The sequence below is a fragment of the Mytilus californianus genome, unplaced genomic scaffold (assembly GCF_021869535.1).
Source record: "Mytilus californianus isolate M0D057914Y unplaced genomic scaffold, xbMytCali1.0.p SCAF_3, whole genome shotgun sequence".
In the NCBI taxonomy this organism is placed as follows: domain Eukaryota; kingdom Metazoa; phylum Mollusca; class Bivalvia; order Mytilida; family Mytilidae; genus Mytilus; species Mytilus californianus.
The window spans coordinates 29,750,877-29,770,824 of NW_026262679.1; the positions used below are offsets into that span (position 1 = coordinate 29,750,877).

Genomic DNA, 19,948 nt, shown 5'->3' on the forward strand with positions numbered 1-19,948 from the left:
ATTTTTTGATATCAGAAAATAGGGAATAAATAGTAAAACGGCGCCTCATATATATTCACTACAAAAATGCCACAAAAGGTGTAAAGGTATGAAATAATGCATTATCTGTGTTTGATTTCGACTGCAAATCAACAGTATATATATAGATGTAAATGTAGATGAAATAAAGTTTAGTTTGACAAATTACCAACAATTCTTTTTAAATTTAAAATTGACACACCTAACTGTAGGTTTTAGTGACATTATATAGGGTGGAGTTCTCTTTCTTTAGCCCAGCGGGCTTCTCTCACAAATTGTTTATCTTTGTACATGTTATATAATTGTTTGTAATTGATATTTAATTAGGAAATACACTGATTTGATTTATAATTTTGTAAAAAAAAATCGAAATTTAAATAAGTAACATTTTTAATAACAGTATCAAGATCTTCATTATTGAATAATATTCACAATATGTTTTTACCGTCGCTATCAACGTTTCCGGAAAGGATTTGATTTGTTCCGTCAATTGTTCTTCTTTTTACCTTATACACTTTTCAAACCTCTACATTAGAGAACATGAGTGGTATTGCATTTGAAAGCACAACAGACAAAAAGGCTAAAAGAAAGGAAAGACAAGAAGCCAGGGATTATTTAGTTATCAAAGTAATTATAAGTAGAAAGAGGGTCCACGTACTTTTACCCCTTACTAACACGCTACTTGAAGGTTTCTCTAAATTCAAAATCTAGGACAAGGCTAACTCGAATAATTCAAGCCCTTTCCGTGTCCGATTTTCTCCCACACGAGGAGATGAATTGTGGTGAAGCACTTTTCTTAATATTGTTCACTAAGTTCTTCAACTTAGTTTCACACGTAAATACGGCCTTTAAAGTAATAACACATTGGTTACAAATGAAAACATCATCAACTCTCAAGTCAACAACATAGCGAATTTGTTCTTCATCTATTTCATAACACTCTGACAGTATTTTAACAGCATTAACTTCTTTTATTTCGTTTTTCAAATTTCGCCTCTTTTCATTCTTTAAGTTGTTAAGGTCAAACACATGCGTACAATGAAAACAAATCTGATTACAATGATCCATTTCACATATTTACATATGAATACAAACATCGATAGCTCCTCCTTAATTTACCGCCAAATTATTTGTAACTCCCACAATTCATTGCGAAGTAAAATTTCCGGTTGACGGACTTTATCGACGAAGGCGTTCAGGCGTTAATGTAGCCATCGTAGATCAGCGGAATATAACGACTGAATTATTCGGGTTAGGACAAGGCAGGATACACAACAAAGTCAGTATCGGGTCCGTTCGCGCCCAGTACACGTTCGCTCCCTACACGTTCGCACCCCACACGTTCGCCCCCTAGATCCGTTCGCACCCTACTCGTTCGCACCCTTTTTTTATTCAAAAACCTGATAAATTTTTAGATGTTTTGTAAAATATTTTTATTTTCATAAATAAAAATTCGGGAATTTTTAAATGAAATATTGTTTTAAATTGATTTGATGATTAATTATTAAATGTTAATTATGTATGATTACTGCTAATTGGTATTTATACACAGCCTAATATGATGTTATTGTTGAGTGTTTAAAAATCATGATTGTTGTCATGGTTGTTTTAACTTGCTTTAAATGTAAATACTGCATGTATTTAGCTTGGTATGAGTAAAACTTTGAAGATTTTAAATAAAAAACATGAAAGATAATTGTTTTAACAGCTTGGCTCCTGTGAAATCATGTGTGTCAGAATCTCACTTTATTCATAAACAATGAAAAAAAATATTTATAGCAATACACTATCCAAAACATGATTACGAATTATTCAACACATAAAAAAAAACGTTGTCAGAATCCCATTTCCTTTTGAAACAATATAAAGAAATATTTATAGCAATACATTAACCAAAACATGATTAAGATTTTATCAACACCTGAAAAAAACGTTGTCAGAATCTCACTTTATTTAGAAACAATGAAAAAAAATAATTTATATATATATATATATATATATATATATATATAGATAGATATATAGAGAGCAATACACTTACCTAAACATGATTAAAAATTATTCAACACAAAAATAAGATACTGGTCGTTAGAATCTCACTTTATTTAAAAACAATGAAAAAAAAAAGTTTATAGCAATACATTTACCATGACACAAAAAAAAACCTTGTCAGAATCTCACTTTATTTAGAAACAATGAAAAAATATGTATTTATAGCAATACACTTACCAAAACTCGTTTACAAATTATTAAACACAAAACCAATAAAAATTGGGCGCGAACGTGTAGGGTGCGAACGGACTTTGGGTGCGAACGTGTAGGGTGCGAAAGTGAAAGGGGGCGAATGGCATGGGGGCGAACATGATTGGGCGCGAACGGACCCGGATTCAACAAAGTCAACATGCGTTTTAATCCTTTAACACTTTTGACCTTCCTCTCATGAGTCCATTAGAATTATATCATGCTGTTTATGTTAATCTACAATGCGACTGCGCTCCATTGAAGTAAGGCTAAAATTAAAAACAAAGTAAACATCTTTCCTGAAAGTAAACAGGTTGGGAACAAACCCGCTATATGGTGATAATACCTGTATAGAGTGATTAACCTTCTGTAGGGGATATATTTGTTTAGACTGGATTTAAAGCAGAAAATGGCAAATGCGCATTTTCTACTTATTATGGCAGTAACCTGCAACATTGGATGCACCAATTGATGTACTTAAGATTTGATATGCACATATCTAGTTTGCTGCTAAACCAAGGAATTGTATATTTAAATATACAAGTCCTTGGCTAAACTGACTGAATATACAATCTATTGTTCATCATAATTGAAAGCTGTGATGATCATGCAGGTAAATTCCACTCAGTTATGCCTCAATGTCAATGGACAGATTTCTATTGTTAGATTTAACATAAAATTTAAACGTCAACTGTCCCTATTGTTGTTGATCAGGTGTTCAGATAGGTACACAATAGATTGCAAGTTCTGTCACTTTAGAAGAAAACCTGATTTTTAGTAAAGTGCAATAATTGATACCTATAATGCATTGTAATGCTATAGATTATAGCCAATATAACTACAAAATGCACTTTTGCCATCTTCCTGCTTTAAATCCAGTCTGAACAAATATATCCCTCTATAGGAAGGTAATCACTCTATGCAAGTATTATCACCATAGGTTTAGGGGGTTTGTTCCCAACCTGGTAAACATTAGTACTATGTTGATGGTTTTCTGTAACTGAAGAAGAAAAGATGTAATCCAGATAATCCCTTTTGGAATTTTATGTCCAGAGCTATTTTTATACGACCGCAAAAAATTTGCGTTCGTATATTGCTATTATGTCTTTGTCGTCGTCGATGTCCAAAGACATTTGGTTTCCGGACAATAACTTTAGTATAAATGAATGGATCTCTATGAAATTTAACCACAAGGTTCAAGAGCACAAAAGGAAGATTGGGATTGATTTTGGGGGTTATGGTCCCAACTGTTTAGGAATTAGGGATCAAAAAGGGGCCAAAAAAGGCATTTTTCTAGTTTCCAGACAATAACTTGTGTATAAGTGTATGGATCGCTATGAAAATGTACCACAAGGTTCCATACATGTACAACAAAGGGAAGGTTGGGATTGACTTTGGGGGTTATGGCCCAAACTGTTCAGGAATTAGGGGCAACAAAAGGGGGGAAAACAAGGTTTTTCTGGTTAATAGACAATTACTTAAGTATTAGTCTATGGATCTCTATGAAATTGAAACCCAAGGTTGCATACCACAAAGGGAAGGTTGGGTTTGACTTTGGGGTTATGGCTCAAATCGTGCAGGAATCAGGGCCAAAAAGGGGGGGTGGGGGTGAGGAACAAGGTTTTTCTGGTTTCCGGACAAATACTTAAGCATTAGTCAATGGATCTCTATGAAATTGTACCTCAAGGTTCCATACCACACACAAAAGATTGGGGTCGATTTTGTGGGTTGTGGCTTTAATCGTTAAGAAACTAGAGGCCAAATAGGGGCCAAAAACAAGACTTTTCTAATACTGGCTATGCTGGTTCTAACATAAATTATTCCTGATCTATATAAAGAGACAACAAATACTGATATGGCAGGAGATACACACCAAACAGGGTGTGCAAATTATTATATTTAGTTTGTAAACAGATTTACTAAGTATTGCACAACAGCAAGAAATCTTCAATTGAAAATAAATACAAATCTTTTAACCAATTTCAGTGAGGGTTAATATCAAGTCTTGTATTGTTTGAGGTTTTTACCATGTATTACTATATTGGATATTTGGACATTTTTAAATAGGTCTACATTGAGCTCCAAAGGGTCCAAAATTAGACTTTGTTTGATTTCTTCAAAAACTGAATTCTTGTGGTTCTATGATATGCTGAATCTAACTGTGCATTCAGATTTTTAATTTTGGGCCCTGTTTTCAAATAAGTCCATATTAAGGTCCAAAGGGTCCAAAATTAAACTTTGTTTGAATTCATTTTTTTTTTATATGCTGAATTAACCATGGAATTAGATTTTGGATATTGGACCATTAAGTAGATTAAATGTCCCATTTCAAATTTTAAAGTTATCTGACCACATTTATTCTGTGTCAGAAATCTATAATGTGTCAAATATTTAATCACTTTTCAAATTCAGAGCTGTATCAAGCTTGAATATTGTGTCCATACTTGCCCCAACTGTTCAGAGTTCGACCTCTGCGGTCGTATCCAGCTGCTCCTGGCGGAGCACATTTTTGTATTTGGCTACCCAAATCTAATAGTGCATGTGCTACAATGTCCGTTTTGCATTATTTATATTAAATCTCATTTGAGGAGGAATAGCAATGTAGCCTGAAGGATTTACAATTTGTCTCCACAGTTGAGTGAATTATACTGATTACTACAGAATTCTGCCATGTGCAGTGTTGGATTCAGGGTTGTGTAAAGGGTGTACAAACCCCCTTTGAATGGAAGTTTTATAATTTTTTAGGATAAAATTTCCACAAATTTTTTCGCCATGTTCCACTTGGCTGGATTTATTCTCTTTAATGGAATTACGCCCCCAGTCTCTTTAAAAAATATTAGATCCACCCCTGATGTGTATTTTTAACATTGATATATCACACATGCCTTAAAGTGCATGTTAGAAATCTTTCTTTTCAGGCTAAAAAGGAGTATGAAAAAGAGCAATGGAAAAAAGAACAAGCCAAATTAAGAGGAGAGGATACATGGATGCTTCCAGCATTAAATGACAGACTTGAAAGGGAACAAAAGGTAATAAAATTACATGCATGGTATTATGTATATTGTTACTGTGAATTCATTTTTATTTGTGGTATACCAATTTTCGTGGATTTCGTGGGTCACAGCGAACCACGAATTTAAGAATTTAACGAAGAATAATCCCGAGAAATGTGTATGGAGTCGGATGTTTATTTCCGGTTATGTTATGCAGTTCTAGTATAGTGTTGAGTAGCGATAAACATTGTAACATAACACGTGTTTTTATTGAAAGAAGATACAAGCATTTTGATTAAATCAATAATAAATATATCGAATATCAGTGATAACTTACTTTTTAAAATTGATTAAAACTGTTCTTGGAAAATAACTGCAAGTTGTTAATTACCTTGTCATAGTTTGGTTTACTGGTGATTAAAAATCAATAGGATTAAGTACGGGGATATTGCCCGTAGGTAATTTTGTTTATGACAGGAACATTTATTTTCACACCTTTTACTTATATGACTGTTTATTATATCGTGATTAGGGAAATGAGCTTTCAATCATAGAGTTTTGAATGCCTTATAAAATTCCGACAAGAATTTATAAATTGTAAAACAAACAAATAATTAGTTGTCTCTGTCCATTATTGTAATAGAAGTTTTCAATGAACACTTTAACCTAGAATGACCAAGCGAGGATTTTGACAATTCAAAACTTTTTCAATGAATTCCTTCTTTTTTGTTTGTTTTATTATTGATCAAACTAAGGAGGTTATATGATCTCCTAAATCAAAAAGAAATCCACGAATTACGAATCTGAATTTATATTTTTTTGTGATCAGCGTTCCACGAATTTACGTATACCACGAAACGTCTTTTTTGTCGAGCCTTCGACTTTAGTCGAAAAAGCGAGACATAGCGATCCTACATTCCGTCGGCGTCGTCGTCGGCGGCGTCCACAAATATTCACTCTGTGGTTAAAGTTTTTGAAATTTTAATAACTTTCTTAAACTATCCTGGATTTCTACCAAACTTGGACAGAAGCTTGTTTATGATCATAAGATAGTATCAAGAAGTAAATTTTGTAAAAATAAAATTCCATTTTTTCCGTATTTTACTTATAAATGGACTTAGTTTTTCTGCCGGGAAATATTACATTCACTCTGTGGTTAAAGTTTTTAAAATTTTAATAACTTTCTTAAACTATCCTGGATTTGTACCAAACTTGGACAGAAGCTTGTTTATGATCATAAGATAGTATCCAGAAGTAAATTTTGTAAAAAAAAAAAATCCATTTTTTCCTTATTTTACTTTTAAATGGACTTAGATTTTCTGCCAGGAAACAACACATTCACTCTGTGGTTAAAGTTTTTAAAATTTTAATAACTTTCTTATTCTATTTTGGATTTGTACCAAACTTGGACAGAAGCTTGTTTATGGTCAAAAGCTAGTATCTAGAAGGAAATTTTGTAAAAAAAATAAATCCATTTTTTTCTGTATTTTACTTTTAAATGGACTTAGATTTTCTGCCAGGAAACAACACAGTCACTCTGTGGTTAAAGTTTTTAAAATTTTAATAACTTTCTTAAACTATCCTGGATTTCTACCAAACTTGGACAGAAGCTTGTTTATGATCATAAGATAGATCCAGAAGTAAATTTTGTAAAAATAAAATTCCATTTTTTCCGTATTTTTCTTATAAATGGACTTAGTTTTTCTGCCAGGAAACAACACATTCACTCTGTGGTTAAAGTTTTTAAAATTTTAATAACTTTCTTAAACTATCCTGGATTTGAACCAAACTTGGACAGAAGCTTGTTTATGATCATAAGATAGTAGCCAGAAGTAAATTTTGTAAAAAAAATAAATCCATTTTTTTCCGTATTTTACTTTTAAATGGACTTAGATTTTCTGCCAGGAAACAACACATTCACTCTGTGGTTAAAGTTTTTAAAATTTTAATAACTTTCTTATACTATTTTGGATTTGTACCAAACTTGGACAGAAACTTGTTTATGGTCAAAAGCTAGTATCTAGAAGGAAATTTTGTAAAAAAAATAAATCCATTTTTTTCTGTATTTTACTTTTAAATGGACTTAGATTTTCTGCCAGGAAACAACACATTCACTCTGTGGTTAAAGTTTTTAAAATTTTAATAACTTTCTTATACTATTTTGGATTTGTACCAAACTTGGACAGAAGCTTGTTTTATGATCAAATGCTAGTATCTAGAAGTAAATTTTGTTTTCTTCCAGTTAACATTACATTCAGTCTGCAGTTAAAGCTTTTAAACATTTATTAGATTCATAAACTATCCTGGATTTTTACCAAACTTGGACAGAAGCTTCTTACAATCAAAAGATAGTATCAAGAGGAATATTTTTATTGATTTACTTCCTCATTTTTGTTGAGCCTGCGATTAACAGAAAAAGTAGGCGAGACACTGGGTTCCGCGGAACCCTTACGAATTTTTTCTCTATCCACGAAAATTGATACCCACGAAAATAAATGAATCCACAGTATGTTGAAATTCCACTCCACACCTCAGCAAAAATGAAGTTTGTGTTGAGTTCTGTGATGATTATATACATGTATTTAGAATTGAGAATGGAAGGAAACGTGGAATGTGTCAAAGAGACAATAACTTGACCAAAGAGCAGAAAACAACCCAAGGCCACCTATGGATCTTCAACGCATCGAGAAAATCTTGTACCCAGAGGTGGCTTCAGATGACCCCTAAGCAATAATGTATACTATTTTAGCAAAATGGATGCCACACTCAACTCCGAAACATATAAATGAACCAAAATTAAAAAAACACACAAGACTAATAAAGGCCAGAGGTTCCTGACTTGGGACAGGCGCAAAAAATGTGGTGGGGTTAAACATGTATTATGATACGTTTAACAGTCATATGCCTCATAATTTAAAACACATTTCTGTACATTTAACACTGATATGCCTCATAATTTAAACCACTTCTCCGCACATTTAACACTGGTATGCCTCATAATGTAAAACAGTTCTCCACACATTTAACAATGATATGCCTCATAATGTAAAACAGTTCTCCACACATTTAACAATGATATGCCTCATAATGTAAAACAGTTCTCCACACATTTAACAATGATATGCCTCATAATGTAAAACAGTTCTCCACACATTTAACAATGATATGCCTCATAATGTAAAACACTTATCCACACATCCAATTTAAAGTATGTTAAACCAACATCTATTAGACTTACCGGTATACACATAATAATATTCTTTACACATTTATTGCAACATTACTGCCACATCATCAAAGTTTGTTCATTTATGTTTAAGGAATTCAGTAAAAAGTCCAAGAAAGCAAAGAAAGAAAAGAAAAAGAAAAAGAAGCACAAAAAAGAAAAAAAGAAAAAGAAGTCTGAAAGCGAAAGCTCATCTGAGGTAATATAAATATTGTTTTTTTCTTTTGGTTTTTTTTTTGTCTGTACATTTAATTTAATCAGATATGCTGATTTTTAGCTTTATTGTTAGAGGAAGCCCTAATTTACAGAAATAAGGTGTTGATTTTTAGCTTTATTGTTAGAGGAAGCCCTAATGCACAGAAATAAGGTGCTGATTTTTAGCTTTATTGTTCGAGAAAGCCCTATTACACAGAAATAAGGTGCTAAATTTTTAGCTTTATTGTTAGAGGAGGCCCTATTACACAGAAATAAGGTGCTGATTTTTAGCTTTATTGTTAGAGGAAGCCCTAATGCATGGAATTAAGTTGCTGATTTTTAGCTTTATTGTTAGAGGAGGCCCTATTACACAGAAATAAAGTGCTGATTTTTAGCTTTATTGTTAGAGGAGGCCCTATTACACAGAAATAAGGTGCTGATTTTCAGCTTTATTACTTTATTGTTAGAGGAGGCCCTATTACACAGAAATAAGGTGCTGATTTTTAGCTTTATTGTTAGAGGAGGCCCTATTACACAGAAATTAGGTGCTGATTTTCAGCTTTATTGCTTTATTGTTAGAGGAGGCCCTATTACACAGAAATAAGGTGCTGATTTTTAGCTTTATTGTTAGAGGAAGCCCTAATGCACAGAAATAAGGTGCTGATTTTAGCTTTATTGTTAGAGGAGGCCCTATTACACAGAAATAAGGTGCTGATTTTTAGCTTTATTGTTAGAGGAGGCCCTATTACACAGAAATAAGGTGCTGATTTTTTTATTAAGACTGTTGTTTCAGAAATAAAAGTGTATGGTTGATTCCCAAGGAATTCGAAAATTTAGGTCGTTAAAATTATTTTGATTTTTACTGTTGCATTCTACAAGTTGTTTAAAATATTTTTGCTTGGGTAAGTATGAAATTTCATGCACTTAATGCTGTAAAACTATTGACAATGGTTCTTCATGCTGTGAATACTGGTATAAAATTGATAATTTGAAAAATATGAACCTGACTTTCAAGTCCTCATAAATGGCCAAAATCTGTGAAAAAGTTTGTTGACCCTACAAGTTTGGATTCAAAGCAAAATCCATACTATATGGATGTATACCAGAACTTTGTCCATTTTTGTTAAAACATGCGGATACATCATATGTGTCTTACAGATATAGGACACTTCAAGGTCAACCTACAAAGTACTATTCCTTCAAAAGAATTAAGTATACAATGATTAAAGGGAGAATACTTTTGTCTTGTTTTAAAATCAAATTTTGTTGAATTGTGACATTTTTTTTATGAAGAATGTTAACACTTTTATACATGTTCTACATTTGTTTATTATTAGGATTCGGATGATAAACCTGTTTGGGTTGAGAAGGGTGGTTCTGTTGCCAAACCAAGTACAAGTGGGTCATCAGAAAATGTTGAAAAAGGAGTCATCAGAGGACCTCAACTCCAGGTAGAATGCAGTAATGATTAACTTGTTTTGCTTTATATGCATTGCATTTATATTGTTTTCTTTTTAAATACTTCATTATTCATGAAAAGTTTTAATTATCTATATGCATGAAAACATTGTCCTTTGGAAATTTTGAGCGGCCTCTTGGTCACTTGCTGTTGTTGTTTTTAATTTTTTTTCAAAAATTTACTGAAAAATCAAGCAGTATGTATGACTGCAGTGTTGTTCCTTCAGGGCAGCTATCACAGTTTTTTTCTGAAATAAATAAATTTTATCTCTGCCTGAAGTCCATGTACATGAGATAGTCTTTCAAATCTTCATTAAAAGAATATGTTGAACATTTGAAGACATTTATTCATTGATTGCTTAATGTAATTTATTCATGACTTTTGTATAATCTTTTTAAATTTTGTAAAGCTGCAAATGGTTCAGGGTTGCTATTTTACCCTGAATTTTAGAGAAAGGAACCACAGGGTTATTCTTTTCATGACAGTGTTATTAAAATCCAAAATTTGAATTAAACTGATATGTTCAACTTACTCCAAAGATGAGGTTAACTGTATTGAACATATTAATCCTTCATAAAAAAACATTTATATTAAATGGAATTTAGCCAGATCAATGATACTTTTAAAAGCATTAATACCTATTATATAGAACGGAAACAAATCATTGGACAAATCACCATCAGAAATATCATTTTCTGATTTCAGAGAGACAGCTGGATGGAAAGTCCTATGGATTTGATTCCAACAGTATCAAAAAAGGACATCCTTGAACAGAAAAGAAAAGAAAAAGAAAAAGAGAATGCTGATAAGCCTAATTTATTGGATACGGTAACATTTGAAAATATATCATTTGTAATTGAAAAACACTGATATCAATTTTAAATTATATGCTGCCATTTTACAGGTAATTGGTACAATATTCTTGAAAATAATAATCTAGTCTTGAAAATAGAAAAGAGATTTCATTCCTTCCATATAAAAGGAGTAGATCTAGCTGTTTTCATGCCATTTTATACTGTGTCTAAATCTTGTTAATTTTTTTTTATTGTTATGAAGTGAAAGTGATAATGTCTATTGACATCAAACCCTGTTAATATACAATAAACAATCTCTGTATACATATGAGATTTTTAAACTATTCACTTTTATACAGGTTGAACTTTATATAATCTTGATGGAGATGAAAGCAAGAATTATTCACTGATTCCATTTAGAAAAAAGATTTTTTTAAGACAGCTTGCTTTAAAGTTTGGGCAAATTTAAACAAAAATAGAATCAATGCCTAATAAAACAAGAATGTAAGTAATTTAGTTTTTTTTAACTATTTTTCTATTTGATCTTGCTGTTTTGAAGCTGCCATTTTTATTAGATATAAAACAAACCTTTTATATCGCACTAGTAGTATACTGTTAAATAAAGAAATGTTATATGATTACCAATGAAACAACTATCAACCAGTGAGCAAATGACAAGGATGTGAGCAGTTATAGTTCACTACAGGACCTTCAAAAATGATCAAAACCAATATGGTATATATAGTACATGTTTATTAAAGCTATAAAAGCTCAACAATTTAAAAATGTGAATCAGATCAAAAGAGCTTGTTTTTGCGTTACCTAGATTTACCATTTTATTGGTTTGTTTTTAAAATTCTCTTTGATTATTTTTGAATATCCAGTTACTCATCACTCATACAATCTGTTATATCATTTCAGTATGTGAATTGTCAGGGTTTCGAAATGCTTCGGAATTCAGTTATAAATCCATTATTCGGAATAAAAAAAGTTTCTGAAATATTGACATTAAGGCAATAATATAGGAATCATTGTGGAACTTTTTATTCCAAAAATTAAGACCAAAACAAAACTGATCTATTTCTCTCTGAAATTGATAATTTTTTATCTCCACTTAATGCTTATCTTGATGCTGATACTTCTACTCAGTATCGTGACTTCTTAATATTTTAAGACTTTGTAATTTTGAATTCATCAATTTTTTATGACTTTTGAAATTTAAGTTTTGACAGATATCAATCAAGATGTTGAGTAAAGTGAAATATTAAGTTTAGCATCAACAGACAAATAGCAGGACTTCCATTCAACATTTTCTCATTAACGCAGACTTTATTTTGCATAGCTTTTATCTCTCATGTAGTATATTCTATTTACCTATTTTTTATGCAGCCTGGTCAACATGAAAGGGAACTAAACCCATACTGGAAAGATGGTGGCACTGGCTTACCGGAGATGATACAGAAATCAAGTACTTCTGTAGGTATAGGAGATGGAGGACTGAGTTGGATGAAGAAAGCTTATCAAAGATGTGTAGAACAAGCTAAGGAAGAAGGAAGAACGTTAGACGATGTGGCTACTGAAAAATATGGTGTAGGTTTTGGAAGTAAAACAAATTCTTAGATGGTTAAATAGAATTTTCATGGAAGTAGCCTACATATACTTAATACAGCAATGTAAGCAGGTTGAACAGTAAAAATTTCATATTTGTGTGTTGTGTCTATCAGATTTTAAATTCTTGCAACTGTAAATAAGGTGATTTAAAATCAATTATAAGTAGGGATTTTGCATAAACAGTTTTAGCATTAAGCCTTAAAAAAATCTTTTTTTCATTGTTTTCTAAATCCGTATAGATTTATTCCATAAACTAGATTGTATACAAGTATAAACCCAATTTCTTGTAACTGGTCAGTACAACATAAACTACATTGTATACAAATATAAACCCGTTTTCTTGTAACTGCTCTGTACAACATAAACTACATTGTATACAAATATAAACCTATTTTCTTGTAACTGGTCAGTACAACATAAACTACATTGTATACAAATATAAACCCGTTTTCTTGTAACTGGTCAGTACAACATAAACTACATTGTATACAAATATAAACCCATTTTGTTGTAACTGGTCAGTACAACATAAACTACATTGTATACAAATATAAACCCAATTTCTTGTAACTGGTCAGTACAACATAAACTACATTGTATACAAATATAAACCCGTTTTCTTGTAACTGGTCAGTACAACATAAACTACATTGTATACAAATATAAACCCGTTTTCTTGTAACTGGTCAGTACAACATAAACTACATTGTATACAAATATAAACCCATTTTGTTGTAACTGGTCAGTACAACATAAACTACATTGTATACAAATATAAACCCATTTTCTTGTAACTGGTCAGTACAACATAAACTACATTGTATACAAATATAAACCCGTTTTCTTGTAACTGGTCAGTACAACATAAACTACATTGTATACAAATATAAACCCATTTTGTTGTAACTGGTCAGTACAACATAAACTACATTGTATACAAATATAAACCCATTTTGTTGTAACTGGTCAGTACAACATAAACTACATTGTATACAAATATAAACCCATTTTCTTGTAACTGGTCAGTACAACATAAACTACATTGTATACAAATATAAACCCGTTTTCTTGTAACTGGTCAGTACAACATAAACTACATTGTATACAAATATAAACCCATTTTGTTGTAACTGGTCAGTACAACATAAACTACATTGTATACAAATATAAACCCATTTTGTTGTAACTGGTCAGTACAACATAAACTACATTGTATACAAATATAAACCCGTTTTCTTGTAACTGGTCAGTACAACATAAACTACATTGTATACAAATATAAACCCAATTTCTTGTAACTGGTCAGTACAACATAAACTACATTGTATACAAATATAAACCTATTTTATTGTAACTGGTCAGTACAACATTAACTACATGGTATACAAATATAAACCCAATTTCTTGTAACTGGTCAGTACAACATAAACTACATTGTATACAAATATAAACCCAATTTCTTGTAACTGGTCAGTACAACATAAACTACATTGTATACAAATATAAACCTATTTTATTGTAACTGGTCAGTACAACATAAACTACATTGTATACAAATATAAACCCATTTTCTTGAAACTGGTCAGTACAACATAAACTACATTGTATACAAATATAAACCCGTTTTCTTGTAACTGGTCAGTACAACATAAACTACATTGTATACAAATATAAACCCATTTTCTTGTAACTGGTCAGTACAACATAAACTACATTGTATACAAATATAAACCCATTTTCTTGTAACTGGTCAGTACAACATAAACTACATTGTATACAAATATAAACCCATTTTCTTGTAACTGGTCAGTACAACATAAACTACATTGTATACAAATATAAACCCATTTTCTTGTAACTGGTCAGTACAACATAAACTACATTGTATACAAATATAAACCCATTTTCTTGTAACTGGTCAGTACAACATAAACTACATTGTATACAAATATAAACCCATTTTGTTGTAACTGGTCAGTACAACATAAACTACATTGTATACAAATATAAACCCATTTTTTTGTAACTGCTCTGTACAACATAAACTACATTGTATACAAATATAAACCCAATTTCTTGAAACTGGTCAGTACAACATAAACTACATTGTATACAAATATAAACCCGTTTTCTTGTAACTGGTCAGTACAACATAAACTACATTGTATACAAATATAAACCCGTTTTCTTGTAACTGGTCAGTACAACATAAACTACATTGTATACAAGTTTAAACCCATTTTCTTGTAACTGGTCAGTACAACATTAATTTTTGTTTTAAGCTATTTAATCAATGGACCAATTAACAATTCAATTTTTCTTCTCATGAATTGAAAAGTACCAGAACCTTGCTTAATTTTTTCATATTTCACTTTATGAATAGTTTGAATGAAAGCTGGCATAACTTACCATCACTTGTAATTTTTATGACATGTCAATTGCAGATTTGACTGTAAACAGAAGCCAATTCAAAAGGTGTCTCATAGAATTTGATTTTGGACAGAGAATAAGAAATGCAGTAAACAAATTACCATGGCTGTCATAGTGACAATCCATTTTTGTTTTTTTCAATGATTAAAATATCTGAAGAAAGTGATTTGGGATAATTACTTGGTATTGCCATGAGGTATTGTAATCAATTGATGCCAGATAAGTTTTTTGTTCTTCTCTGAAATGACTTAGATGGTTTAAACCAAACTGACCAACCTTTAGTTGTACATGTATTAATATAATATTATACTGGAATTTGAAAATTTTCATTACAACTGGGGAAAACAAATCTAATTTATTTTAACCATTTATTTTCCCTTTACAGTCATTAAAAAAACTAGAAAAAATGTTATCTGATGCAGAAAAGTCAAGCAAGAAAGTGATTAAACAGCAAGATGAAGGTAGAAATGACAGGCATTCAGAAAAGAAATTTAGGAAACCTAATGATGACAATGAAGATAATACACAAAAGCAGTATATGTCTACTAGAAGGGAAAGGAGTCTTTCAAGAGAAAGATACAGAAAACTTTCAAGGTCAAGATCTAGGGAGGGAAGAAGAATTGGATCAAAGGACAGATACAGAAGATCCAGGTCAAAGGAAAGGACGAAAAGGTCACAATCTCCTAATGACAGAAGATTTAAGAGGCCCTCCAGATCAAGGTCAAGGTCACCTAAAAATAAGTTCATGAAGCCTTCTAGGTTGAGGTCAAGGTCACCAGTAAAAAGACAAGATTATAGAAGTAGATCTCCCTATCAAAGTTCTTCAAGAAGAGATAGGTCGAGGTCGCCAAAATATGATAATAGAAGGAGGTCAAGATCTCCTAAATCTAAACAAAATTTCAATTCAAACAAAAGTTCTTTATCAAGTAGATTTAAAAGACCAGATAGTGACAATGAAGAAACTGCTGATAAAAAGTCAGATAATCCCAAAAATAGATTTGTAAGACCTGGTGGTTCAGATGATGAAATAGAGAAAAGAAATGATAGACGATACAGGTATTCATCCAAGAAGTCTGATATCCCTGCATGGAAAAAGAAGGAATTTGTGAATGTGGATAAATACAGAGATGACAAGGTACAAGAAGGAAAAAGAAAGGAGCCAACACCACCAAGTAAGATTTGGTTGTTATTACTGTGAGTGAATTGTGCTTCATGTATGTATGTCTTTCGGATGACTTAAATAAGACTGCATCAAACATTTGATGCAGGTTTCTTACTGCAGATTTTTTAAGGCCAGTCTAGGGACTCATCTTTTTGGCCATGGCGAGTCCGACAGTGAGAAGAAATTTAATTGCTATATAATTGATTATTTCAGTCTCCATTACAGAATTGAGCAAGGTAATGACATCAAATTTATATTATATCATGATGATATGTGTGCTCAGTTGATACAAAATTTTACAATCTTGATGCATCTTTGGACTCACCAGTTTTGAAAATGATGAGTCCAGACAGATTTTTATGAGTCCAGGACTTATGGACTATAGCCTTAGTGAGAACCCTGTTTGATATTTTCAAAAATTTGCAAATTATATAACAGCGTTCTATGAATAAGAATTTCTAGCATTTCTATGAATGCTTTATTTAGATTCAATATAGTTATAAACCACAAAAGGTAAGCTCTAGAGAGCTTTTAACTGAGTACATACTAACATATACAACAACATAAAAACACAATAATGAACTAAAAATAGAGAAAGCACACAAAAAAGTTAGCACAGCACAAAGATGGCAGAGCAAGTTATACATAGTCTACATTTTGTAATAAATAATGAAATACTTACACCTTGGAATCAACCCCACGACAGCTTCATGATATCATAATCTATTCATTGTAAAAGTTTAAATAGGGTGCAAATCTATATACGAAATAACCTGTTTAGACAGTTGTCGATTTGAGTGTCACACTAAGGTTGAAAACAATAATTCATTTATTCGTCTTCTGTTTCAATTTATATTGTAGTGTGTTATTACCTCTCTCTGATACATCTGCATATTTGTTTGTACACAACACCAAATAATAAATGTACATAATTTTCTTAGGTACCAGTAGTAGTAGCAGTAGTAGTAGTGAAAGTTCAGAGGAAGAAGCGTCTGAAGAGGAAACACCTAAATCTCCCCCTGTAAAACTTCTTACCGAACAAGAAATGAATCAGCTTGGGGCTAAAATTGTTAAGGCAGAGTTGATGGGAGATATGGTAGGATTACAATTTTTGTTCTTAGGATAATTATAGCTTTTTCTAGAATTTTCTTTTCAATTGGAAATTTAAAGGACAAAAACCTATTGGGCCATCAGATGTTTAAAAAGAATGCTTCCTTAAATTCTATAGCATTTCACAACAGTTGGACTGAAATCCTTAAGATTTCACCTCTATGATTTGAATTTTACACTGCATAAGCAATTTGTATAAAGCTTTTTATTTCAGAGGATAGAAGAACTTAATGATGCATACCTTGTATACAGATGCCTTATGTTATGAAGTTTCCATCTGTCATATACCCGTTGTCCTGGACCTCAAATGTATATTTTTTTCGTCATGTCAATTTCTTACTTATTATGAATAATAGGATAACTATAAATGGTTTATGGGTTCTTTGCAAAGTTTACATGTCTGTCAGACAAAGTTCATTATGAAAGACAAAAACAGATACAAATAATTAAATTAAAATTAAAAGAGAAAAAAATTAAAGCTTATAAGATAAAAAACAAATATTACAAAATTTTAACTGGTAATAAAAAGGTTTACTCCGTAATAATTATTTTTTAGGACCAAGCTGCAAAACTGAAAGTAGAATTAGATCAAGCAAGAGAATTGAAGGAAAGAAATGTGACTGTAGCTCCTTCTGGTGATAGAAAAGAAGGTCAAGGTGATGAAGATAATGTTGTTGTCCTTACAAAAACAGATAAACGAGGACGTATCATACCTTTACCTGAGATGTCAACAGACGGAAAACCTAGTAGTAAAAGAAGGAGAAAGAAACAAAAGGTTTGTTTTACTGTGGAAATGCTCTAAAAGTATATTATTATTTTTTCAAGTGGTTAAATGTATTCTAGTTCCAATAAAACATATAAAAAATTATGTGTGACCACATATTAATGCAGATTTATATTGTTCTTTTTTACCATTATAAAAATAAGGAGATGTGGTATAATTGCCAATGAGACAACTATCTACCAAAATTCTAATGAAGTTGATGTAAGCAATTAAAGGCAACCAAACAGCCTTCAACAATGAGAAAAAACCCATACCGTATAGTCGATAACAAAAGGTCTGACATCAAATATGTGAAACACTGGTATTGAGAAAACTAATAGCCTAATTTATAACAAAACAATTTATGAAGAACAAATATGACAGACATGAACCAACTACAACCACTTAACTACAGGTTTCTGACTTAGGACAGGCACATACAGAATATGGGGGCTTGAACATGTTTGCTGGCATAAAACCCTCCCCCTAACCTGGGGCAGTGGTGTAACAGTACAACATACAAACAAACTATAAAAATCAGTTGAAAAGAGCTTAACTCACCAGATCAATACAAAGTAGAAAAACAACTAACAAAAACACAGACTGGACATTGCAGGGAATTTATACACCACAACAAAAAAGATTCAAAGTACAGATCTGAGAGTACTCGCAATTACTGACAGCTAGATCAAAGCCAATTAAAACTAATAAATAATCATGTTCTCCTAGATTAAAGTCATCATGCCTTTCTGTACCTCAAAAGTTTGTCTATGCTAAATCTCCTACATTTATAGGAATGGGATGAAACTTTACTACATACAGTACTATGTGTAGTTGTTTGCCTCTGTATTTATTTTTGGGGTGCCCCATAGCCAAACACGGATATTGCTTTGTGTCAAAAATAACTTTATTAGAAAGCTGCATCATGTAAAGCACTTAATTCTTGGTTGACTAACTTTTAAAAAAGAATAATACCTAAGTTTCTTAATAAATGTTACTAAAGTTTCATTGTCAATTTTACACCCCCATTCACTGAGTTGGTGGTGTTCTGCATTCACCTGGTCCATTTGTCCATTTTGTCGGATCAAAACTTTTGTTACATATTACTCAATTTATACATTGTGGAATGATTTGATATTTAAAACTTCGTAATGATGTATTGAACAGTGAAGCAATTTTCAGATCCTGTTTGATGATACTTTTAATTTTTATAATACCTAATAAGCATGGAATTTTTCAACAGAAATTTTTCGGTTTCTGTATTAAGGAATCATTTGATATTTGGTCTGCCTCTTTATTATGATAAGTTGTACCATACAAACGATTTTCAGATCTGCTAGGCCAATTGCTGGCAGTCACTTCCTGTTTGATGATATTTTCAATTTTTATTTATACTTACTCAGCATGGAATTTTTCATTTATTTATCTGCATGACATTGATTGCAACTCCCTGTTGATTTTAGTAGCAATCAGTTTACATTAAAGCTCCCATTTAAATCAAGACCAGTGTTATTTAACTGCAATATTACCCTTGGCGTCTGTCTTAATCCTTTATATAGCTTTCATAAATTATAGTACCGGTAAGTATTTTGTGGTTCTCAAACTTTGATTTTTAAGGATAATGTATACTTGTATTTCTTTGGCAGGTTGATACCCATGGTGGAATAGGAGAGAGAAAACAGTATTTTGATGATGATGACAAGTTTGATTTGAAGAGTTTGGTAGGTTTCATATCTTTCATGTAATTTCTATGGTTTTCAGATAATCATTTATTTTAAACAACATGGATTGAGGGGACAGCAAGGTTTGGATTTAGATGGACATAAAACATCCTTTTTTCTCCCTTTGAAGTCAATTATTTTTTAAATCGATGAGTTTATTGTCATCTATACATGACTTAACTTGCAACAAAGATATGTTTCTATTGTGTAATACTGAAATTAACA

General features: G+C 31.5%; 1 protein-coding gene across 1 annotated transcript in view; it reads left to right on the forward strand.

The window, feature by feature from the left end:
* The first annotated feature begins 536 nt into the window (after window positions 1-536).
* The window catches only part of LOC127734330 (CWF19-like protein 2), a 31,355-nt gene continuing 11,943 nt past the window's right edge, over window positions 537-19,948 (forward strand). The window contains exons 1-10 of the mRNA XM_052244176.1: window positions 537-645; window positions 5,178-5,288; window positions 8,573-8,677; window positions 10,011-10,124; window positions 10,838-10,960; window positions 12,316-12,516; window positions 15,353-16,139; window positions 17,071-17,225; window positions 17,796-18,014; window positions 19,649-19,723. Coding sequence (XP_052100136.1) covers window positions 559-645; window positions 5,178-5,288; window positions 8,573-8,677; window positions 10,011-10,124; window positions 10,838-10,960; window positions 12,316-12,516; window positions 15,353-16,139; window positions 17,071-17,225; window positions 17,796-18,014; window positions 19,649-19,723 — 1,977 coding nt within the window. The 5' untranslated portion in view covers window positions 537-558. The remainder of the gene's footprint in view (window positions 646-5,177; window positions 5,289-8,572; window positions 8,678-10,010; window positions 10,125-10,837; window positions 10,961-12,315; window positions 12,517-15,352; window positions 16,140-17,070; window positions 17,226-17,795; window positions 18,015-19,648; window positions 19,724-19,948) is intronic.